Source organism: Phytophthora parasitica (genome assembly GCF_000247585.1).
Source record: "Phytophthora parasitica INRA-310 unplaced genomic scaffold supercont2.2, whole genome shotgun sequence".
Classification (NCBI taxonomy): Eukaryota; Oomycota; class Peronosporomycetes; order Peronosporales; family Peronosporaceae; genus Phytophthora; species Phytophthora nicotianae.
In genome coordinates, this window is record NW_008648988.1 from 2602108 (window position 1) to 2624176 (window position 22069).

General features: G+C 49.0%; 5 protein-coding genes across 17 annotated transcripts; 3 read left to right on the forward strand and 2 right to left on the reverse strand.

Moving 5' to 3' along the window:
- Positions 1 to 9: 9 nt before the first annotated feature.
- Positions 10 to 13890, forward strand: PPTG_02892. 2 transcript variants are annotated; one of them, XM_008894209.1, is made up of 6 exons: positions 10 to 703; positions 762 to 7647; positions 7707 to 7895; positions 7961 to 10996; positions 11057 to 11200; positions 11263 to 13890. In XM_008894209.1, the coding sequence occupies exons 1-6, from the start codon at positions 33 to 35 to the stop codon at positions 13756 to 13758; spliced, it is 13422 nt and encodes a 4473-aa protein (XP_008892457.1). In that variant the 5' UTR covers positions 10 to 32; the 3' UTR covers positions 13759 to 13890. The 2 variants fall into 2 exon arrangements, with proteins under 2 accessions (XP_008892457.1, XP_008892458.1); XM_008894210.1 differs by having other exon boundaries at positions 7961 to 11200.
- A 550-nt stretch (positions 13891 to 14440) lies between these two features.
- Positions 14441 to 16844, forward strand: PPTG_02893 (hypothetical protein). 9 transcript variants are annotated; one of them, XM_008894213.1, is made up of 8 exons: positions 14441 to 14567; positions 14632 to 14835; positions 14902 to 15250; positions 15318 to 15518; positions 15606 to 15773; positions 15830 to 15876; positions 15956 to 16128; positions 16200 to 16844. In XM_008894213.1, exons 1-7 carry the CDS (start codon positions 14473 to 14475, stop codon positions 16071 to 16073), a joined length of 1182 nt encoding a protein of 393 aa, XP_008892461.1. In that variant the 5' UTR covers positions 14441 to 14472; the 3' UTR covers positions 16074 to 16128; positions 16200 to 16844. The 9 variants fall into 9 exon arrangements, with proteins under 9 accessions (XP_008892461.1, XP_008892459.1, XP_008892460.1 ...); XM_008894211.1 differs by having other exon boundaries at positions 15956 to 16057; XM_008894212.1 differs by having other exon boundaries at positions 14441 to 14835; positions 15956 to 16057.
- PPTG_02894 (hypothetical protein) lies at positions 15447 to 17840 on the reverse strand. Its single transcript, XM_008894220.1, has 2 exons — positions 17635 to 17840; positions 15447 to 17570 (listed from the first exon to the last, which is right to left on the reverse strand). The coding sequence occupies exons 1-2, from the start codon at positions 17699 to 17701 to the stop codon at positions 16798 to 16800; spliced, it is 840 nt and encodes a 279-aa protein (XP_008892468.1). The 5' UTR covers positions 17702 to 17840; the 3' UTR covers positions 15447 to 16797.
- Positions 17841 to 18486: 646 nt separating this feature from the next.
- On the forward strand, positions 18487 to 21881 carry PPTG_02895 (hypothetical protein). 4 transcript variants are annotated; one of them, XM_008894222.1, is made up of 7 exons: positions 18492 to 18693; positions 18765 to 18855; positions 18935 to 19822; positions 19885 to 19961; positions 20031 to 20382; positions 20480 to 20538; positions 20590 to 21881. In XM_008894222.1, exons 1-5 carry the CDS (start codon positions 18500 to 18502, stop codon positions 20368 to 20370), a joined length of 1590 nt encoding a protein of 529 aa, XP_008892470.1. In that variant the 5' UTR covers positions 18492 to 18499; the 3' UTR covers positions 20371 to 20382; positions 20480 to 20538; positions 20590 to 21881. The 4 variants fall into 4 exon arrangements, with proteins under 4 accessions (XP_008892469.1, XP_008892470.1, XP_008892471.1 ...); XM_008894223.1 differs by having other exon boundaries at positions 20031 to 20538; XM_008894224.1 differs by having other exon boundaries at positions 20480 to 21881.
- PPTG_02896 (hypothetical protein) lies at positions 20546 to 21849 on the reverse strand. The gene has a single exon (XM_008894225.1). The coding sequence runs from the start codon at positions 21547 to 21549 to the stop codon at positions 20638 to 20640; it is 912 nt and encodes a 303-aa protein (XP_008892473.1). The 5' UTR covers positions 21550 to 21849; the 3' UTR covers positions 20546 to 20637.
- Positions 21882 to 22069: the final 188 nt, after the last annotated feature.

Consider the following 22069-nt stretch of genomic DNA (forward strand, 5'->3'; position numbering starts at 1 on the left):
ATTCCAACCAATAGCACGAGGTATATTGCATCATGGACAGCCACTTGAAGTCGCGCCGCGAATCACTGGGCCGCCCGCCGTCATCGCCACGAACGCCCAAGCTGCACGCCATCGCCACTGGGACTGCTCTGCGTACGCGTGAGCAAGCGCGTCTTGAGCTTCGTCAAGCTTCAGACCGCGAAAATGCACCGAATCCGTCGCCGTGCGACGAGTCGTCGACGGAAATGGACGCGAACAACCATGAACGGTTAACTTCCAGCAGCGATACAGGCGGCGGTGACGAAGACAATGTTTCTCCGAACATTTTCGAACAGTCCAGAATGCATGTGGACGAGGATGAATTGCTGGAATTGCGTCGGAGGCCTCCCGTGGCTTTCGTGGTCCGGAATGCTGCGACGAAGGAGGAAGAAATGCAAGCTGCAGCTACGACGACAGACTCAACAGTAGCTAGACCGAAGAGAGGACAGAGCTGGCACTCACCTGTGCATGTGCCTCTTTCCCACCGCAAACTGGTGCAGCCGCCTGAGATTTTCAGAGAAGACCCACCGTTCCAACCCATTGCGCCACGCGCACCGACCAGCGCGAGAATGGGAAGATGGCGCGGTAAAGCTGGTAATACACCAGGTAGAATGACATTGAATCCGACAAAATTGACACCAATGGCGAGTCCGACGCCAGAAACTCGAGACCAACTCTCAGACCGGTACGTCTTGGTCGGTTTAAAACACTATGAAGACAACCTGCTGACTTGCTGAATATAGCGCGTTTGTACGGAAGCTTCGGGAGAAGAACCAGGAACTATTTGATCGGTTGGTACAGAGATTTTCTACGCTAAGACGTGTGAGTATCCAAGAGCAGGAAAGTCACAACAGAACCGACAACAACGCTCTGAAACTTTCAGGCGTTGAGGATGCGATCCTGTTCTTCTTAGACGCCAAGCACAAGCATGATGTCTTGTATTTCAAGCGAAAACATACGAGGGGAGCGAAATCCGCCGAGACTGCAAAAATTTCGCTCGGATTGTCGTCAGCTTCTGCCACTATGGGAAAGTATATGCCGTACGACTTGGAGCGTGTGGACGAGGCTCCTAGATCTGGTGCAGGAGATTATTTCATGATGACTTGTTCGTCTCTTGTGCACCACACGAACAACAACGACAGCGACGTGTCTGGAGAGGTCATCCCGTTGTCGCAGTGGATCATGGAGAGCAAAATGTTCTCGCTACTTCTCGCTGGAATTCCTCTCTTCCAGAAATTTCTACTTAGGAAAACGTTCGTCGGGTGGGTGCGTGCTATTCGTCGCACTATTTACCGTGACAACTGCAAGCAGATCGCTCACTGTCTGCCGTTCGCGCGTCAATCTTTTGTCCGCTCGATACTCCAATCCAGTCGCGCTCTTCGTGACATCCAGAGAATCCGATCGTTAACGTTACCGACCACTCGACCGGCAGTTGATCTCGTTACAGTGCAAGAGCATCAGAAGGAGCAATTAGCAATGGCAGAAATGGGTCTGATCGATGCGAAAGAAAACCTTTTAGGTCTCATGGAGGAAATGGTGCAGAAAATCTACGACGATCTGGATCCTCCGACCAATTTGGACGAACTATACAGCGCTGAAGCCACGTCGGTCCGCACTATCAACACCAAGTGGAAATCAGCGCCAATAGCTGCCATGCGTCAGCGTAAAACCGCTCTGCAACGTCAAAAAGACGCAGCAACGCACGACATTTCGTTGCTGGAGACGTACATTCGAGTGCTGGATTATATGTTTACGGAGAGTCTCTACTTGATGATTATCTACTGTGTCCGACACTTACGCGAACAGTTATCGGCTGAGGAGAACTCAGGTGCTGTCTGTGCTGCAGTGGCGATTATTGGAGACTCACTGGAACTCACGCCGTCATTTGAGCAGACTAAACACATTTTCTTGGACGGATTAGCTCGACTCATCCGTCTCGTGAGCAATTTCCACTTTACTAAAAACGCCACGACGTGGAGCAACAATCGAGGCACGGGGCTATTAGCCGTCGTCGCTGAGTCGTTCGAATCCAACTTGTTCTCGTCGGAATTCGACTTACAATCGGTTCTCCGAAAAGACCCAAAATTCGACAAAATAACGAGAGAATTAGTCTCCGAGCTGGCTCTGTGGTTTGATCGAGCCACTCAACAAATGCTCACATTTGAGTCGCTACGTGTGATTTATGTCGAGGTGCAATCGGTGCAAAAGCCTCGAGGAACCGACCAAAGTGCTGGAAACCAATCGAATCTCACTCGCCTCATTGGAATCTCCGGTGGTGAACTGTCCCGTTTCTTAAAGAATATCGCGAACCGTCTGAATGTGCTCGACCGCTCGCAATATGCGTGTCAAAAGGTGCAGTCGAGCTGGAAAGTGGGGTTTCTCGAAATTCAGTGTCGAAATTCCATTTCCGAAATTTTAGAACTCATTTCTCAAGAACGCAATTTACTACACCAAAAACTGTACGCACTGGCAGTTGAAGGGGTCACAGAATGTGTCAGTGTGTTACAACGAGCCACGTTACTATTGGAGGACCGTCCGCAACTAATTGAGTTTTTCTGTGAGCAAATGAAGCAGGTTCGACTGCTCAAAGAGGGAGAAAAACAACTGAATCAAAATATTCGCAACGTGGATGAAACAGTTCGAGCTTTGAAGCGGTTCGCGCCCTCGTTGGGGTCGGATATTTCTCCTCAACACAACGCCATGCACCAGTTTTTAGGCAAATACACGACGCTTATTCAGTCGCACGCCAAATTTGCAGCTAAAGTCCTGCCCAATATCACGTACCAAGTCAACTCTGCGTTGCAGAAATATTCACTAAGATGCCAGAAATTGTTGACAGTGTACGATGAATTCTCCGACATGGAAGAACAGGGAGACATGGAGAAGAATGTGGGAGTGTTCCAGGAAGTTGTACGTGAATTGTCAGCGATTGAGAAAGCCACAAAGTTGTACCAAGAATACCAAAAAATGGTCGGACTAAAAGTGGTAGAGATCCCGTCGTTGGCCGAAGCCATGACCAAGTGGGGGGAGGTACAGGAGTTAGTGAATTTTACCTTACAGTGGCTAGCAGCAATCAACTCGATGGAAAACGGAATTTTCAGCGAACAAAACTGGGAAGTTCATGCCGACAAAGTTCACAGTTTCTTGCCAATAATTCGAGAGCTGCAAAGCCGGGAACGCGCTGGCTTTGCAGATAAAATGCTGGGGAACATCTACCAAGCTGTGATCGATTACTTGAGAAAACTGAGTTTAGTGAAGGAAATGGCTCAACCGTGGGTGAAAATCCACCATTGGAAGGAGATTCTAAAACTCATGAACATCCTCAACTACGTTTCGAGCATCGGCGTGTTGATTACCGACGGATATACAGTCACGTTAGGGTTCCTTCGCAGTCGAGATCTGTGGAAATATGAATTACAGATCCGAGAAATCACTCAGAAAGCGCATCACGATGCAGTAACAGAGAAGAAGCTCAATGCGATGAAATGTCGACTGCAGGACGCGGTGCTGCCTATAATTCGTGTCCATGACTCGCACGAGCTCGACCTGCCGCGTGCGATTCAATTGCTCGAATCATTCGAGGACGATCTGCTTACGATTCAGTCGTTAGCTCAAGTTACAGCATCGGGTTCTCTGCAATTCCAGCTTGTGCAGTGGCGTGACGAAGTTCGTCACTGTGAAGAAGTGCTGGATAAATGGATCATAGTTCAACGAAGTCGCACGAAGCTGAGTCTCTTGTTCTCGCTTCGAGATGTCCAGCACAGTGTCACGGACGCATCTTTCGAGTTCCAAGCGATAGATCGTAAGTGGAGAGGCATGATGCACTCAGCGAAAGGGACGGCATCTTTGTCTATCTGTCTGCGTGAAGTGGTTACTATTGGTTTTCTTGTTGGAGCTCAGGAATCCTACGCCAAGTTGTGGCTTCAATTAGGAACGTATCTGGACGAAAAACGCAAATATTTTCCTCGATTTAACTTCCTATCCAACCACGATTTATTCCAGCTCATAATATACGCACGGGATCCGAAACATTTGCCTCGAATGGTTTCAAAGTGTTTTCGAGGGATTCAATCTCTTCGAATGAGGAGGACGACAATGGAACTGGTAACATCTACCGGTAGCAGCGGTACTGGGATTAATGAGGAGAGGGCAGAAGACGACGTGGCGGTCTCTAGTCTGCAGGCTGGTGTTGATATCGACGCCATCTACGGCGCCGCAGAAGGAGAAGAGCTGCCGATCAAGCCCTTGCGCGTAACTGCGAACTCTCAATTCTGGATGAAAGAGCTGGACGAACGTGTGAGTGTAGCTGTGGTGGAGGCAGTCAATAGCGCTATGAATGGGAGTATCGTTACCTTGTTTGAAGACAATCTGGAGTCGCTGATCAAGCCTCGATCAAGCGCATCGAATAGGAGAGTGGAGACATGTACGGACAGTGCGGACAACATTTTATGTACGACCGAGTTGAACGCACAAACGGATGATCGCGAGTGGACTGATTATCCCCTTCAAGTTGTGCTTCTCTGCGTTCACATCCTCGTCACTCACGAACTTAGTCCGTTAGTGCGTCTCGATCGTACAGGTGGCGCATGGCAACGCTTTTGGCAGGTTTTCGAACAAAAAAAGTCAAATTTGATCGAGTTTCTTGCACGCCGAGCGTCCAGTCCAAGAGAACGGTGGATTGCCAGCTCCATTTTGACTCTACTACTGAATCAATCGCAAGGAATTCGAGAACTGTACGAGGATCAACCATTGACAATAGTCAGTCAGTCAGCCGAGACTGCAACACATCAGACAGATAGTGACGTCTCTATTCACCATTACAGTTATGCAGCTGGAGATTCTTTCACGTGGACAAAGTTGCCGCGGTTTTACTACGATCCGTTCGAGAAAAAGTGTACGATTCATCACTTGGTCAAGACATTCCGGTACGAATACTCGTTTATTGGCAGCTACACGAGTCCAGTGCTGACTCCTCTGTGCACTCGAACGGTATTAGCGATGAGTACTGCGTTATCGCTAGAACACGGACTGTTAGTGCATTCTTTAAGTGATGGTGGGAGCGGCAGAAAGCGGACACTTGTGCGTGAGTTAGCCGCAATGGTCGGTCGGGAATGTATCGACTTCGACTACTCTAACGGCCTCACTCTTACTCACTTTAAGCGGATTTTACGCGGTGTTCTTCAAAGCAATTCGATGTGGCTTTTATTTTCTGGTATCGAAGTGTCCAAAATGTTGCGGATATTCGCACAGGAGATGAACCAAATTGTAGACGCTTTGAGAGCGCACCAGAATTGTCTCGTTCTAGATGGCTCTCCAGTGGACATCACGAACAATGAACTGGCTGTTGTAGTAACCTGTTCACTTGACTACCAACACACCCATCACCAACAGATTTTCTTACGTCTCTCAAGTTGTTTCGCTCCGATTGCCTGTTCAAGTGCCAATTCCGAGTTCATAGTGGAAGCTTTACTACTTGTGAATGGATTTAAGGACGGGAAAGAGCTCAGTGATAAGTTGAAGACGTTGTTTTGTCTCCTTGTGGACGACTGCATTCCATTTATCAAGGATTTGCCACAAAACCAACTTAGTTTTTCTTTCGCAATTGTCCGAAATGTCACGCATCGGTTGGATACAAATGTCTGGCAATCAGCTGAGAAATCCCTCGTAGCTGCAATTTGGGATGAAATTCACACTAAAATTTTACCAGAGAGACGAGTGGCTTTTCTGAAATGTATTCGTACAATTTTCCCACATGCAGTAGATCTAGAGATAAACGCGTTTGGAACGTTGGTGCTGCGAACTCCAACTGGAAAATCCACTACAGTTTCGTCAGATTTTTGTGAAAACTCAGCAAATGACGAAGATGCCGCACTGTCGTGTGATAGCGACGAAGAAGACGAATTTCACGACCTGAAAATTGTGAAAATGAGGATCCAAACTGCGATTTCTTCACGTCGATTGAGTGTGAGTGAGATCTACGTCCGCAAACTTCTCGAGTTATACCAAATCGTATCGAAAAAAGTCTTTGTTGTCGTCGTTGGTCGCGGTGTATGTGGGAAATCGACTGCTATCAACGTGCTGAGCTCCGTGTTCGCAGAAAAAGTGCCCAGCTCGGAGTCTACTTTGTTTGGAGATCCTGACAGACAACTTCGCGCTGTTCGGCTGTACCCGGAGGCTTTCAACTTGAAAGACATTTACGGAGAAGCGACAGGAGATTCCGCCTGGGACGACGGATTTTTCAGCCACTTCTTCCGTCAGAATTGCGTCGACGTCGCCTCCATCGACAACAACGTCGACTATACACTCGAGAGTATCGACGGAGACTCGTCCTTAAGCCCACAGCCAACGCGACGAAGGTCTGTATTCATCCCCGAAGATGCTCCAACTAACCGGTCTTTGGCTCCTGCGTCGTGGATTGTTTTCGATGGAGTACAAGACGCATTTACTCTACTGGAACCGCTTCGAGGTCTGATGGATTCTTGTCCGAAAGATACAAAGAAAATGACTTTACCCAATGGAGACCAAGTGGAATGTACACAACAGAGTCTGCGTGTCTTCTGCGAGGTTGAGAGTCTCCAACACTGGTCACCTGCTCTTCTAGCTCGCTGTGGTTTAGTCTACATGCAGACTGAGCACATAGTACCTTACACTCTCCTAATTAAGAGCTGGTTGCAGCAACAACAACCTAAACGCAAACGCTCCAGCTTAGCGCATCTGACCAAGTTACTCGAACCAACTAGTGAGTTTGTGGCCAAGTTGATGAGGACGCATTTACCGTCGCTTTTGGACGTTTTCAAGCGGTATTGTCCTACATTTCTCGAGTGTTCTCTCACTCACATCGTCGCGAATATGCTGCAACTTGTCACTCCTTTTGTAGTGGAGATCGCTAAGGGGGTCGTGGAAGATGAATCCGAGTGGATGACTGACGCGAGGATTGTGGTGGCGTATGCTGCGACTATTTCTATCGGTGTGATCCTCCCACGTTGTGGCAGGATGGAATTCCACCTCGCGGCTATCAAGATCGCACCTCACCTGATAGAAGAGCATCCGATCTTCACTTTGGACGCTTCTGTTACACTTTTTGACGTCGGATTGCGCTTCCAAGATCACCGAGTTGTCTTGTTTCAGTGGTCTTCTTCAGTACTGGAGAGTTCCAAGCCAACGCGTCGAAGCAGCTTCGCGTATCAATCGCAGTTTCCTCGAAGAACCAGCGCAGTATTGAAAGCTCGAGGGCGAATTGTCACTAGTGAAGACAAGGAAGGAGACGACGAGTTAGTGGGGGACACGTCGACAATTACGAGTCCGCTCTCCATCATTTACGTGCCTACTGCTGCTACCGTTAGCTGCAGTGCGTGGCTTACAATGATTGGATTAGCTAAAGCGAATGCGTTCGTAGTGGGTGAATCTGGGGTCGGGAAGACGCTCGTGATGGAGAATTGTCTTCGCCAACTTGGTAAGAACGAGAGGGTGAGCGCTACTGCTCTGCAGATTAACTGTACGACAACTGGCGTTGATATCCAGAGAGCGATTGAGCATGGAATGACTGGTAAATTGAAAGGTGCGCACTGTCCTGGAGTTGGAAAGCGAGCACTGGTGCTTCTGTTGGAGAATCTCAATCTCGACACTCAGGTGAGATTCTGAAAAGAATATACTCTTTTGTTTTACTAACGGAGTGTATTTTTGTTTAGGATTCCTCGACGTTAGTGAATGGACCATGTTCTGCTATGATTCGACAAGTTATCGATGGAAAGGGGAGTTTTATCAAGTCTACAAAAGAATATGTGGAGTTCCGAGATTTAGCAATTTGGTGTTCGTTTTCCTTGTCGAATTTTGGATATCCTCGCGTTCCTGCTCGATTATTGCGGCATTTTCACATGGTACGTCTTAAAACATTATATTTCTCTACTCCGAACCATTTTTTTTTCACGTCTTTTGCTCTTAGATGTGGCTCCCGAGCCAAACTGATCAGGTGTTCGCACAAGTCGTTCCTATGTTCAGTAATTACTTCAGAAAACGCTACGAAGGCCCAATTTTTGGAGATGTGACTGGTATCGTGTATCGCCTGAGCCAGTTCCCCATTCAAATGTTCAAGAGAGGGAGAAAACTGTGGAAACTTTCGGCTGCCGCACCTCATTTGCTCTTCAGTATTGGCAGCGTCCTCTCGGTTTTTCTCAGCCTGATGAACGCCTCATTGTCACGAATCCCTGCAGATCCAGAGACCGAGTTTGAACTATTAACCCTTTATTTAACCTTACAGCTCCATCGAAATCGATTCCTCGAACGGATTAACCGTGATCAACTCGAATCTTCAGCTCGCCGGATAGCCAAGAGACTCGGATTTTCCTCCCAGAGTTTATCATTTCTGCGATCTCCCTCAGATTTTTTCTTCGCAGATTGTGGAGATACTGAAGGGATCACGAAGATAAATGCCAAAACGCTCACAACGTTTTTCGTTGCAGGTGAGGAGCGTTTCCACTGGAACAGAAAATCCGCGTTGAAATTCGGATTTTCTGTTCCAGAATCCGGTGAGCTCAGTCCTCACAGCTCTCGTGGCAAAGGTACACGTTCTGTCGCAACAAATGACGAAGGAATCGGTCTCAACTCGTCGAATTCTGTTCAGGAAACAGCAAATGTACGACGATCTTCGCTAGCGATGTTCGCACTGAAAAATGGTCTCCCAGACGAGAAAGTGACCACTTCTTTATCGTTTCATCAGTTGCAGAATACTTTGGACGTCTTTAGTTTCCTACAAAGTGGTGCACGACATTTACTGCTCAGTGGATCAGATACTGCTGATCGACGGAGCACGACAATGGTGGCGTGTGGAGCTTTATCCTTCCAGTTTCGTGAAATTTGTACCGAATTGCGATTACCGATTTTTATCGAGCACGTCAAAACTATTGTACTCGACGCAGGTCTTAAAGCGACCCAAACAGTGTTGTACGCTGAATTTGAGGATTTAAACGCAGAGGAAGTGGCACTTTTAGTGTATTTAATCCGTCAAGATGATCTACCTCCTCACGTCTATTCTTCGGCTGATAAAGTGAAACTTCACACTATTGACCACCATCCAAAACCTCGACCAGCTTCTCCACTAACAAACAGATCATCGTTTTTACAGGACATGTCAAGTGTCGAGAAAGGAAAAGTTACTGGAGCAAAGAAAACAACGCGGTCATTAGCACATTTACAAACAGTTTTTCGGGAAAATGTGAGAAGAAGTCTCTACATCGTGCTATCTTTTGGGTGTGAGGCGAAACTAGTCGAATTGATGACTCAACAGCCGTCTGTATACTACCGATTTGTGTCAAAAACGTTCCCTCAATGGCAGGATGTTTCGGCTGAAGAAATCTGCAATAGTGCTCTGCAAGAATGGACATTACTGAATGAAAATCCAGATATTATCGGCACATTTTCAAGCGCGCAACTACGTGACATGGTGCTGATTATCCATCGTACAGCTGAAAGCTTTAAAAACGATAGACTTTATCAACGTTTACCATCTTTTACCATGCGTGGAAGGAGATTTGGCGCTGTAACTACGCGACTGGATGATATGCTACGAGTATTTACAATTCTGTTTGCGTTTCACCACAAAAAACTGGGAAAACAACTTCGTGATTTAAGAAAAGTTCTAAAATTTCTGACAAAGCGGTTGGCACAGACCAACGTACGCGTTGCGAAGGAAGAAACGAGTGAAATTGCGCAAAGTGACGCCAGCCAAGCTGTCGTGGATATCGCAGCACAACTCGCAGCTCAAGAATCCATCGAGAAAGAGGCAAGGCGATTGTTCCTACTTGATGAAGAACGTTGTGTTAAAATCCAGGGTGAAATTGAGATAAAACGCGCCAGTATCCAACGCGAATTATCCAAAACCTTGCCAGATGTTTTGGAGGCTACCGAGGCGTTATCCCAGATCAACAAATACCACATCGTCGAGATGAAATCCTTTACAAATCCGCCGCAGCTAGTGCGCTTAGCCATGCAAGCGGTGTGTGTACTGCTGGATGTTCCACCGACTTGGAGTGAAGCGCTACGGATTCTCGCAGATATTCGCTTTTTGGATCGACTTCGGAACTTTGACAAGGATAATATCGATCCTTCCATCATGGATCGTGTCAGATTTTACGTGAATCATCCAGATTTTTCCATGGAGAACATGAGACGCGCATCTCTGGCTTCGACTACACTCTGCAAGTGGGTTTTGGCGTTAGTACGATACTTTGAGGCGATGAAACGCGTGGCTCCGACGCAGAAATTGCTCGATGAAATAGAGCAGAGTTACCATATTGTCGTGCAGAGAGCAGACGCTGAGAAGAAAAAGCTCGTGGATATTGAGATCCATTTATCCGAACTCCGTGTCCTTCAAGCTCAAAAAATCCAGCGGGAAGCGGAACTCCAACGAACGCAAGAAACAAGGCAGCGCTACAAGTCGTCGGTCACGTCGTTTGGTCAAGTGATCAAGCAGTGGCACGACGTCACAAAGGAGCGATTAGAATCTGTTGAAAAACAGCAAGAAAATCTGCTTTTGGATTGCGTTTGTGTTGCAACTTTGATCATTTTTGGAGCTGAAAAATGCCACGAAGCACGCGAAAAACTCGTTTGTCAGTGTCAACAAGCAGTTCAAAAGAACTTTTCTTCATACCCGATGGCTGTGGATATACCGGCGCTGATACAATTGAGTGGAGAGGGATTGACTACGCACTTCCAGAGGAGTATTAGCGATATGTTAGAAGACGAAGACGAGGCGTTTGCTACCAGTCTTTTCCTCATGGACCAGATCCAGCAGGTGTGTTTTAAGATTCCATTCCTCGTCGATCCTTTGGGCCGTGGGATTTCATGGATTAAAGAGGCCTACAGCAACTCCACACCGTCGAAAGGATCTCGATCGTTTGGTGAGAACGTCGTGGTGGACGCTGGTGATCCTCTGTTTCTACGCGCAATTGAGACTTGTCTGGCTCAAAGTGCGCCACCAATGGTACGTTTATACACTAACAAGAACTGGTGGTTTATCCTTAAACTTTGGATTTTTCTGTAGGTTCTCGTTGAAAACGCTTCTGAAGGTGACGAGGCTGCGATTGAAGCTGCACTGGAGTTAATCGTATTACTCAAGGAGAAAAGCACTTGTGCGGTATATTTCGCGGCCAAATCTCTCGATAAAGTGTTGTCTTGGACGCCTAAGGTTTGTTAATCTTAGATATTTTTTCAGTGTTTTTATATAACATGTGATTGGTTTATCTGCAGACTTGGAGCCATTTCGCTGTGGTCGACTTCACACCTACACGTCGGGACCTCGACAATCATTTCCTCACTTTATTCTGTCACAATTCCAGAGCAGCAGCACAGAATGACATTGAATCCATCAGGTCCAAGTTGAGCGTTGAAAAGTCACAAGAAGAAGCGCTTTTTCAGAATTTCCTGGTGAATTTGTGCGCTGCGAGCGACGAGGCGGCAAAGCCTTCAACTGCTGGTCTGAGTTCGACTACGGTATCGATTTTATCGGCTTGGATTTCGTCAGGGTCTGGTCAGCAGGGATTTTGTAATGAAGACTCGATGGAGCGGATTTCAACGCAGCTCGACGATTTTATGGCAGTTCGACACACTCGAATGCAACTACAGCAGGATCTCAGGAATCTGTACACTGAACGAAGACATGCCCTTCCATTTGCACGTCGATCGCGTGCCTTTGTACTGACTGAAGAAGGATTGGCAAAACTCGGATTATCACTGCATCTGTCACTGTCGCGAACGTTGGATAATATCGGTGAATCTCTCGTGGATTCTCAGACAAAAATCCAAAAGTCTTCTGAGGAAAACAAAAGCTGGTATTTAAACGTCAGTGCACTCACTGCGCTAACGACTACATCATTTATCCGCCAGCGACTAGCAGGCATTCTGACGTCGTTGCACCGAACGTATATGTTTGTACTCGTTTTATCTATTGGAGAAATCGATGGTGAAGATGAAACGTTTGATATCCCGCAACAGATATTTGCTGAGAACGTACGAGAAAGAATCCTTCCTCTGTGCTCAAGACGCAATTTAAGTTGCCACCATTCTGGCCAAGGCGACGACTGTAACCTAAATAATGCGGCCAAACTGACAGCTCAGCGATTTGTGGACCAGATCGTCGAGGCAGCACTAATATCCACAGCTACTTCAACATCATGTACACAACTCGACGACGAGCTCTTGGCAGCTTTTGTGAAGATCAAAAAAGGATTTCTGCACTCCTGTGAGCCAGCTGTCCAAGCTCTGTACCTCAACATGATCGAGAATGCGAACGACTGGAAGATTTACATTAAATCTACTTTGGCATATGAACCAGCAGATGAATCTACGAATATCCAAAGCCCTCGAAACGCCAAATCTCCATGGATAAAATCCATTCAGTGGCCGAAGTGGATGATGAAGCACTTTCGACTGCTTGGGCGTCTTCAGATCCACTTGAGTTTATTCGACTCCCTCCCGCTTAGATTAATTGATGATCTCATAGCTACACACCTCGGAGAACGCGAAATGAACTCGATTTTATCGGAGGGAATCGTTAGACCAAGTTTGGATTCCTTGGTAAAGAACGCTAATTCCTCCACTCCGTTGCTTGTTCTTACCAACTCGAGCGAATTTGCGGCTAATGGATCGTCTTCTGTACGACATTGTGCGAGACGAAGTGGAATTCCCGTTGAAAAGGTTGTCTACATGTCAGTTGGCCATGACGCCACAGCGAAAAATCCGGTAAGTATTTGGTCTTACCGTGAAATATCTGCCACGACAGACTCGGTAGTTCGTGCTGTTACCGCTGTGACGAGACTGAAAGAGCTTTCGACAAACTCGGGGTGGATAATCATCGATGGAGCTAATACTGCTTCTGCGTCTTTAAGTATCACGAATGCACTGCGTCTTCAGATTGCGCATCTGAGTGGCGTCAAATCCACACATCACGACTTTCGCTTATGCATAGTGGAAAATCTAGCAGATTCTTTGGGTGACTTGACGCTTCCAGCTCATCGTCTCTTCTTGGAGTCACCACAAACACTCAAACAGCTCTACGACTCCTTCTTGCAGTCCGAACAAGAGCGCAAAGAAGCAGAAACGAATCTAGAGAAGGCACAACATAAAGAAGAAGCTCCAAAGCGTCCACCACCGCTGTCTCGCCATGCCTCGTCCATTTCATCATCTCTTCAACGCGGCAATACGGAGCAGCAAGTTCGAGCAGCTCTGTGGTTGTTCCACTCGACTTTTCGCCTTCATCTTGAGGCCACAGGGTCCTCAATTCCGACCGATCTCTTCATCTCGCAGTACGAGCTTGACCGAGTGACGCGTTTAATCCAGCTGCATCTTCATCAACGCGTGGTCGCTTCCACTGTCACTTCTGGGACGTCTTCACTTCAAACAGCACCACCGTCTGCTGCAGCAACGGAAGCACACTGGAAAACATTAATGGAGCTGGCAGTGTTGATTTATTTGAGTCGTCTGTGGGGTGACAGTCGAGATAACCAATGTCGACAACTGCTGACCTGGTGCTTCCACTCCAACACCCGGGATCACAACACAGAGCAAGAATCCGTACTATCTCGTATCCTACAGCTACGACAACGCCTTGCTAGCTCCACAATGAGCCCAGGTTCAACACTTTTCGAAAAGGTTGAGTTGGATTTTCTGCCTGTTGATTTACAGCGTCAACAACACGAGTACGAATCATCGTCACTACTCAAGAATTTGTTAACTATCTACGCTTAGGACGGAGACTCCTGCAAGACTGTGGCCGATCTTCTACTGCGTGCGCGAAGTCGCTTGGAAGCGTAGTTCAGGACAAAAATTGTACTCAGCTGAAAAGTAACACGAAAGGTAATTCTACCAAAAGTATTGTAGCTTTTTTTTGTCGATGGGAACTGGTATCTTTTGGGAGTCCTGACCATCTTTGACTTGAAGTTTGTATGACACATTTTTTTGGACCGCCGTGTTTTGGAAAATCATTTTAATAAAAGAATTGGAAATAAAATAACATTTCCAACAATTTATAATAATAAAGTATCATTTTCCAGAACATATAATACAGTATTCTACTAAAATAATTTTGTTTATAAAACGATTTTAAAATAGCATTTGCAAAAAGTGTTTATTACCTTAAATATTCAACTATTTTTATCTTCGCCGAAACGACATGTGCATTTGGTCCACTCTAGCGAGTTTTCAATAAATATTGTAGCGTTTAAATATGGTGTTTAAACGAATTTGAATCTGATGAAAGCCTATTGTAGGGTAATGATTACCGAATCAGATCGGGTCTGAGTCTGACAAATCTTAGAATTATTTTTGAAAACCAGAGGGTTTTCAGAATCAGTCTGGATCTGATTCCTGTACTAGTTTACTAAGTATTAATAGTAATTCTTCAACAGAGCCGAAGTCATATTATTATGCCGCTTTTGTGACCTTTTTGAGATAGTGCCTTCGATGCCAGCTCAAAAACCAATGACGACGCCGTTGTCGACTGCCGGGCCGTCGCACGAGGACAAGCGTCTTAATGATGAGCTTCTACAGACACTGCGGTGCGCATTAGTTCTCGCATTCATTTGCTCTCGAGGTCTCAAGACTTCTGTTTCCTATTTCCAGGGCCTGCGGGTTGTACGAGAGCGACGAGCAGCTCGCACGACGCGATCGTGTGCTGAAGAAATTGCACGATATATTGCAGGAGTACGCACTGCACGAGGGTCTGGGACTCTACAGCGAAGCGGAAGCGGCCGTCAAACGCGTGCAGCTCCGTACCTTCGGCTCGTGCCGCCTCGGTGTCCAGAGCTGCGAGGCCGACATCGATACGTACGTAATTCTGCTGCCTTAGTAAACGAACAACGACTCTGACAGTGCAGGCATCTGTGCGTACAGACTGTGCGTTGCACCCAGACACTGTACGCGCACAAGCTTCTTCGAGAAGGCCCCGATTTTACTGGAGGCGGCGTCCAGCGTCACGGGACTGCGCGTCATTAGTGACGCGTTCGTGCCAGTGATCAAGATGCAGGTGGACGGGATCCCAGTGGACCTGCTGTTCGTGTCACTAGATCTGGACTCAGTCCCAGAGGATCTAGATATGCTGGACGACCAGATCTTGAGAGGAATGGACGAGGCCTCGGTGCGGAGCTGCAATGGCGTCCGCGTGACGGAGCGAATTCTACAGCTCGTGCCCAATCAGGAGCGATTCCGGACGACATTGATCGCTGTCAAGCATTGGGCTCGGGTATGTCAATTGAGACAGGTTCTGGATTGGTTGTGCCTGCATCAGTGACGTGTTTTGGCTTGTGTAGATTCGAGGTATCTACTCGAACGTATTGGGCTTCCTCGGCGGAGTGAACTGGGCCATCTTGGTGGCGCGGATCTGTCAGTTCTACCCGAACTCGTTGCCGGCGTCGCTGCTGTCGCGCTTCTTCAGGATCTACCAGATGTGGACGTGGCCGAATCCGATCATGCTCGACCGGGTGGACAACCCACTCAACCTCGGCTTCTCGGTGATGCAAAGGCTTTCTCTCTCTCTCTGATACAGCGTGCACAGTATTATCTTAACAACTGATGTATATTGGGTTTGGTGTCGACAGGGATGGAACCCGAAGATCAATGTTCGGGACCGATTACACCTGATGCCGATCATCACACCGGCATATCCAGCGTTGAACTCGTCGTATAATGTGATGGCTTCAACCTTACGTATTCTCAAGGCTGAGTTGGGTAGGGGGTTTGACCGGACACTTGAGATTGAGACCAAGGTAAGGAAGAGCAGCGTGGCTATAAAGATGCAGCTACTGACAATTATTTTGTGCAGAAAGCTTCATGGACGAAGCTGTTCGTAGCGCCAGTGTTCTTCCAAAGGTTCTGTGACGTATCCTCGAGTCCTGAGCCTTGTGATTGCCTTGCTGCGTTGTTGACTGGTTTGGTTTGTGGTCAATAGGTCAAAACATTTTCTTCGTGTCCAGATCACAGCAAATAATGCCGAAGACTTCGACGGGTGGTTCGGCTGGGTCGAGTCAAGACTGCGGCATTTATTCCTTCGGTACGTGGCCTGTTGATCTTCTTTTCGGGGCTGAAAACTTGCATCTCGACTCGTGATTTTGACAGCACATGGTGACCGGATCCTGTGAACGCTCGCTGGGTAACCTGATCTCTCTGCTGACTTTGTTGTTGCATTTTACTAGATTGGAGGCTCTGCCGGACATCCGCATCCACCCGTTCGCTCGCTTCTTCGACTTTGTTGAGACCAAGGACGAAAGTCCAGAGAGCTCGTCCAAGTGTGAGGTTCACACCTCGTGGCTGTTCATCGGACTGAAGTTCCCAGCCCCCACAGCAGCTCCAGTCACAGGGGCGACGCACAATGTGGATCTGACGGGTGTGATCCGCGACTTTGCCTTGTACACGGACCAGTGGGAAGGTCGCCACGGCGGGATGGACATGCAGATCGATCATGTTACACGTTCGCAGATCCCGGAGTGGGTACTGGAGTCTGTGGACAATGGAGCGGACGACAGTAAGCACGTGAGGAAGCAGACGGCAGAGAAACCTTCCAAGAAGAAGAAGCGAGACGATGAAGTCGCTGCTGTTGACTGCCCTACACAAAATTCGACAAAGAAGAGTAAAGGTACGTGCTGACAAAGGTTAACTCCGCGGCCAGTAGCTTTGTAGATCGGTAGCAACAAGTAGGAACTGACCCGCAGAGTCTGGCTGGTATAGTTTCATTCTCATCTTGACTGTAGTCGGATTAGTCGGGAATGGATGGGATCAACTGTTTTGACACACTTACTCGTTCTTGAACTCGGCCTTGCGCTTCTCCACAAAGGCGGCCATGCCTTCCTTCTGGTCCTTGGTGGCAAACGAGCTCCAGAAGAGACGACTCTCGAACTTGATTCCCTCTTGCAGCGACTGCTCGTAGGACGCGTTGACGGCCTCCTTGGCCATCTTCACCACAGGCTGCGAGAAGGACGCGATCTTGTTGGCCGTCTTTAAGGCCTCGTCCAGCAGCTGGTCAGCCGGCACCACGCGGGCCACGAGTCCGTCCCTCTCAGCCTGCTGGGCGTCGATCATGTTGCCCGTCAGGATCATCTCCATGGCCTTGGACTTGCCCACTGCTCGGATGAGACGCTGCGTGCCGCCACAGCCCGGGATCGTGCCGAGCGTGATCTCCGGCTGGCCGAACTTGGCCGAGTCGCCGGCGATGATGAGGTCGCAGAGCATGGCCAGCTCACAGCCGCCGCCCAGCGCGTAGCCGTTGACAGCAGCGATCACGGGCTTGGAGACCTTGGTGATGTCCCCCCAGTTAGCGAACATGTTGCTCTTATAGGCGTCCACAAAGCTCTTGGTGGCCATCTCCTTAATGTCCGCACCGGCCGCGAACGCCTTGTCGCTGCCCGTGATGATGATGGCGCCGATGTTCTTGTCGGCATCGAAGGCGTGGGCCGCGCCGTTCAGCTCCTCGATCAGGGGGCTGCATAGCGCGTTCAGAGCCTTGGGGCGGTGCAGAGTGATGATCGCCACTTTGCCACGCACTTCGGTCAAGATGTTCTCGTACTCGGCTGTGGCCATGGTTGCACAGAGTTAGATGGTGATTGGTGCAGCGTATGAAGTGGACTAATGTACCTTTGGACGCGAAGCTGCGAGCGAGAGGGCGGCGCAGGGCCGAAGAAGTCTGACGAAGAGCGAACATGCTGCTTGAAGGGGAATCTGGTTCTGTCTGGTTCTGACGTGGGAGGATTCGGTGATACCTTGTGGAAAGCTAAATTGAAGTTTAAATTGAAGTAAGTCAAAGACGCAACGAGTCTGACAGGGGATTGTTCCTGCGTGGCCTCTAATTGGACAACGATGACTGCATCCAATCTTCGAAGCTTGATGCAAAATTGAACGAAGCGCTGCGGATCTGTTGCATGAGCTGCTTGGAGGTTCCTCTCCACGATGTCCGTCATGGACGCATAATGCGCTCGCAACGGCTGAAGAGCGGTGAGCGTATTCACTTGAGGGCGGGTCAACGACAGTCGATGGTGACAAACGCTACTGATCGGTAGCAGAAGCGTTTGTTTTACTCGAGAACTTTGCCAGAGCAAGCTTCAGTTGGCACAAGTCTCTCAAGGTAATCGCTAGCACTTCCTCAAGCACTGACCGCTTTGCAACATCTTCCTTGCCCCTATGAGCTTGTCAGACTTCGATGTTGCATCAATGAAGGAGCTACAATCCCGACATTGGCGCAGATCTCCTGCGAGTAACTGCACTCCCAAGTTGGGAGTCCCAAAGCATCGTAGACTATCATTACCTCCGCCACCCATGTCAATGCGCGCCTTGGCTCTTAGTTTGCTTGTGAAGATACAATTGCAATCAACGCGCGGCGTAGCTTTGGAGGATCTCTATCTGGCTCAAGTTGAAGTTCCAATACAAATATCAAGCTAATCTGTTCGCTTGATCTCATTAAGGACGTATGTACATGTGGTCCACATTCCAATTCTTGCCAATCATGACAAGCGTCAATGGTTCCAACGTCCATGAGGCCTTTACGCTCATGGCGACGTTGCTCGCGCCGCGCGTGCCCGTGCGGTACCTGGAGCTGAGCGGACAGCTGCTACAACGCAGACAGATGGAGGAAGTCTTCGAAGAGCGCGCCGCCGCTAAACGCTGCGCCTTCCCAGCCTGCGAGAACCCACTACCCAAGTGGGTTATTATCCTTCTTCTCCATTCTGATCGCGTACTAACTTGCAATCCTATCACTTCGCATTGAACAGGTCTTCCGGTAAATTCCGGGTCTCCTTGGCTCGCAAAGAGATCTACGACGCTCAATACGAGCGGCAGTTCTGCTCTGAGCTCTGTCTCAAGGTCTAAAACTGCATCACTGTGCTTTCAAAAAAGGGCTTAATATGGACCTAATATTTATCTTGACTCTATTGCCACCCAGAAAGCTCGAGTATTGCTCTCCAGACTGGTTCACAAGCCTCCACAACTGGTCCCTTCTTTAGTGGAAGTTTTCGGTACAGACAAGCCCAATCCTTTGGACTACGAGGACAATGTGAAGGCAGTGAAACAGGTCGAAACCCCAACAGCACACAAGCCAGAGCCACTGCCAAAAGCCAAGACAGTATGGGCCAAGACGCAGGATTTAGGAGTCGTAGAGAGGAAGCACTCGATGTCCGTAGGCGCTCCACCAGCACTGGAAGCTTCGACCTCGAAATTGAAGGAGAATGTGTCCCCTGCAGCGCCAGACAGGAGTTTCCCGACATCCGAGCATGCCAGTCTTATCGAGGGCTACGTGTTCCCAGCACACAAGCAGAAACTGGCCAAGAAAGTGGAGAAGCTGGTCAAGAACAGTCAGGACGCAGAAGACGATGAAGACATTGTAGTGAGCGACAGTGACGAGAGCGATGCCGCTGCCAGTGACGTGTCATCTGCAGGCAGCTTCGAGATCTCTGATTTTGATGACGAAGAAGTGGTGACGCTGAATGATCTGCCGCTATTTAGCCATCTCTGGGGGTTGTTTTCGAGCTGGCTTACCCACGAGACGACTCTGGTGGTGACTGGACGTGCTATACCTGCAAGAGAAGAGAAAGAAGACACAGACCCCCTCATTGGAGGGCCAGAGAAGGCTGAAGCAGACGCTGCTCGACGTCGCGCGCGTCAGATCCGAACTGAGCGATGGAATTCTCTCTCACTTATGCTACGCCGCCCGTTGCCCCAAGTTGCACTCAAGTTGAAGCTCGCTAGCGATCGCTTCGCCAACCACCGCATCGATACGATCACCGAAACATTTTCGCTACGTGACGCCATCGACACGCGCAATGCGCACCAGGTACGAGTGTTATCTTGTGAAGGCAGTTGATATGTTTGAGGCTAATTACTATTGTATGATAGTGGACATGCATCGCGACAATTTTATTGCTAGTAGCGTACGATATCAAGCCGAGTGATCTCTTAGAAGGCGGACGCAGGTACATTAACTTACTAGCTGTAAGGTTATGATAACCCGAGGCTGATATCCTTGTGTTGTGGTCTATTAGCGCTCAAGTTAAAGCGTTGACTAAGCTGGATGTGTCGGAGCTCCAGCAATTACTCCAGTTATTCTACGAGGTCCGCAAGGACAGCGATGTTGCTGTTGACACGGATATAGCCCCGATACCTGAGAGCGAGTCGAAGGTCAATGATGCATCAAAGCAAACACCTGACAACAAAGCGGCGTTTTGTCGGAAATGCCGTCGTGCGAAGACCAAGTGTGTTTGCAAAACGCGTGCCCAGAATCCGAAGGAGGAAGAACTTTCAACTACCCAGTTGGAAGAAATGCTACAGGAGGCGCTTGTTCTGCGCGAAGAGTACGACGAGTTACTGCAGCCGGACGATTAAGCCAGTTATGAGGTGAATGGCAGGCTGGCAAGATCATCTAATGGTTTTTTTAGAGGTCAACCCGAAGCTTTAGCTCACCTTTTCGTGTTCTGTTGTGGACAAGCTGTAGTTTTCTTACCCGTTGTTTCATTGGGTCTAGCGCAGTGTCCATAGGGAGCATCGTCAAAGGTAAGTTGATTTGAATCACGCTTACTAATGATTAACAGGTACACACTCTAGTATTTGACTGTAGGAACCTTCAATTGGTTGTCGACATCTTATCATTTTCTACAGCGTGAACTTCTCGTTGCTGTCTTGGTCGCAGATGCCGAAGTGCGCCTCGAAGACCGTGTCGGTGCGTGACGGCAGGTCGAACATTTGGAAGTAATGACTGCGAGAGGCGTCCAGGTTCTCGGCGGCCCACGTCATGTAGTCCGAGTAGAACTGCTGAGCACCAGTGACGGAGCCCGTGTTGCCGTCTGCAGATCCGGCACTGGGCCAGCCTGTCTCGGTGATGGCCAACTTGTCGGCCAGACCGGGAAAGCGCGACTCGGTGTCGCTGTTTTGCAGTTCCGTCCACTGGTTAGACACGAGTGTGATGGCGTCGGTCGCAGCAGTGTCGGCTGTGAAGACAGGCTGGATGTTGACGCCCACGACGTCGCAGGCTGTGAAGAGATCGGCGAGGCCCGAGATGGCGTTGTATCGAGACGAGTCGAGCATCTCGGTGTTGCGCTGTACGGTGCCGATGGGCACATTGGGCAGAGCCTCCTGTAGTTGGGTGATGTAGCTGAGCATCTCGGACGGGACTTGATCGACGGAGGCCAAGTTCTCGTTACCGACGAAGATCTGGACGATGCTGGCTGATCCGTTGGAGAGTGAACCGGCCGAGATGGCGGCTGTGACGTAGTCGGCGGTGGCACTAGGGTTTTCGTTGTCGAAAGGAACGCCGAGTGAGACGTTGAGGCCCTGGGCGATGGCCAGTGTGGCCATGTCGGCGGATCCGTACGTGGTGGTGTAGGTTCGGACGAGATCGAAGCCTTTCTCCTTGATGGTCTGGAAGTCGGCGGAGATGGTGGCTTCTGTGGCGGAGTCAACGTGATCAGGATCGTAGCAGACGCCTCCCGTGGCCGTGGCGGCAACGCGGTTAGCTGTGGAGATGATGGCGAGGGTGGAAGCAGTGATGAACGAGAAACCCTTCATGGATGGTAGTGCGGTGAGCTCACTTGTCGCTTTGTGTTTGAAGAGGCAAATTGTGGAATGGTCGATGGAGTGAGCTTGGTACTATGATCAGAAGGCTGTTCCGTGCTGCTAGAGGCATGTCCCCTGAAGATCTGGGTCTCGAGGCTCGAGTTGTGTAGAACACCAACGCCAGCTGGCAAATGTTATGTGGCAGATGGTTGTCAACTCGGTGACCGTCGTGGTACGATTGTCGTAAGTAGAGATGATAGCTAGGGATACCACGTGCGGTGTCGACCGAATGCACCGAGTCGCGAATTGCAATCGAGTGGGTGAGAGCCTCATGGGGGGGGGGGCTCACGTCATGATGCAACTTGCAAGGGTCGGAAGTGGAGGCTACTCGTACACCGAAGAATCCGATGCTGGTTGTGTGGTCTCAAACGCGAAAGAGCGTCCAAGATCGCAACGGAGACTTGGCTCTATGACGGCACTGGAATCCAGTCGTGATGCTGTGGTCGTCGTTCGATTGTGAAGATGCCTTGGA

Bases quoted from the DNA above. Each gene is read 5' to 3' on its own strand.
- PPTG_02895 (XM_008894221.1), top strand. From the start codon at position 18,500: ATGACAAGCGTCAATGGTTCCAACGTCCATGAGGCCTTTACGCTCATG. The intron at 18,694-18,764 runs GTGGGTTATTAT...CGCATTGAACAG, and splicing joins TGCGAGAACCCACTACCCAA to GTCTTCCGGTAAATTCCGGG. The intron at 19,962-20,030 runs GTACATTAACTT...GTGGTCTATTAG, and splicing joins CTCTTAGAAGGCGGACGCAG to CGCTCAAGTTAAAGCGTTGA.
- PPTG_02896 (XM_008894225.1), bottom strand. From the start codon at position 21,549: ATGAAGGGTTTCTCGTTCATCACTGCTTCCACCCTCGCCATCATCTCC.
- PPTG_02892 (XM_008894209.1), top strand. From the start codon at position 33: ATGGACAGCCACTTGAAGTCGCGCCGCGAATCACTGGGCCGCCCGCCG. The intron at 7,896-7,960 runs GTACGTCTTAAA...TTTTGCTCTTAG, and splicing joins TATTGCGGCATTTTCACATG to ATGTGGCTCCCGAGCCAAAC. The intron at 10,997-11,056 runs GTACGTTTATAC...ATTTTTCTGTAG, and splicing joins CTCAAAGTGCGCCACCAATG to GTTCTCGTTGAAAACGCTTC.
- PPTG_02893 (XM_008894211.1), top strand. From the start codon at position 14,473: ATGCCAGCTCAAAAACCAATGACGACGCCGTTGTCGACTGCCGGGCCG. The intron at 14,836-14,901 runs GTACGTAATTCT...CTGTGCGTACAG, and splicing joins TGCGAGGCCGACATCGATAC to ACTGTGCGTTGCACCCAGAC. The intron at 15,774-15,829 runs GTAAGGAAGAGC...TATTTTGTGCAG, and splicing joins CACTTGAGATTGAGACCAAG to AAAGCTTCATGGACGAAGCT.
- PPTG_02894 (XM_008894220.1), bottom strand. From the start codon at position 17,701: ATGTTCGCTCTTCGTCAGACTTCTTCGGCCCTGCGCCGCCCTCTCGCT. The intron at 17,571-17,634 runs GTACATTAGTCC...CCATGGCCACAG, and splicing joins TCGCAGCTTCGCGTCCAAAG to CCGAGTACGAGAACATCTTG.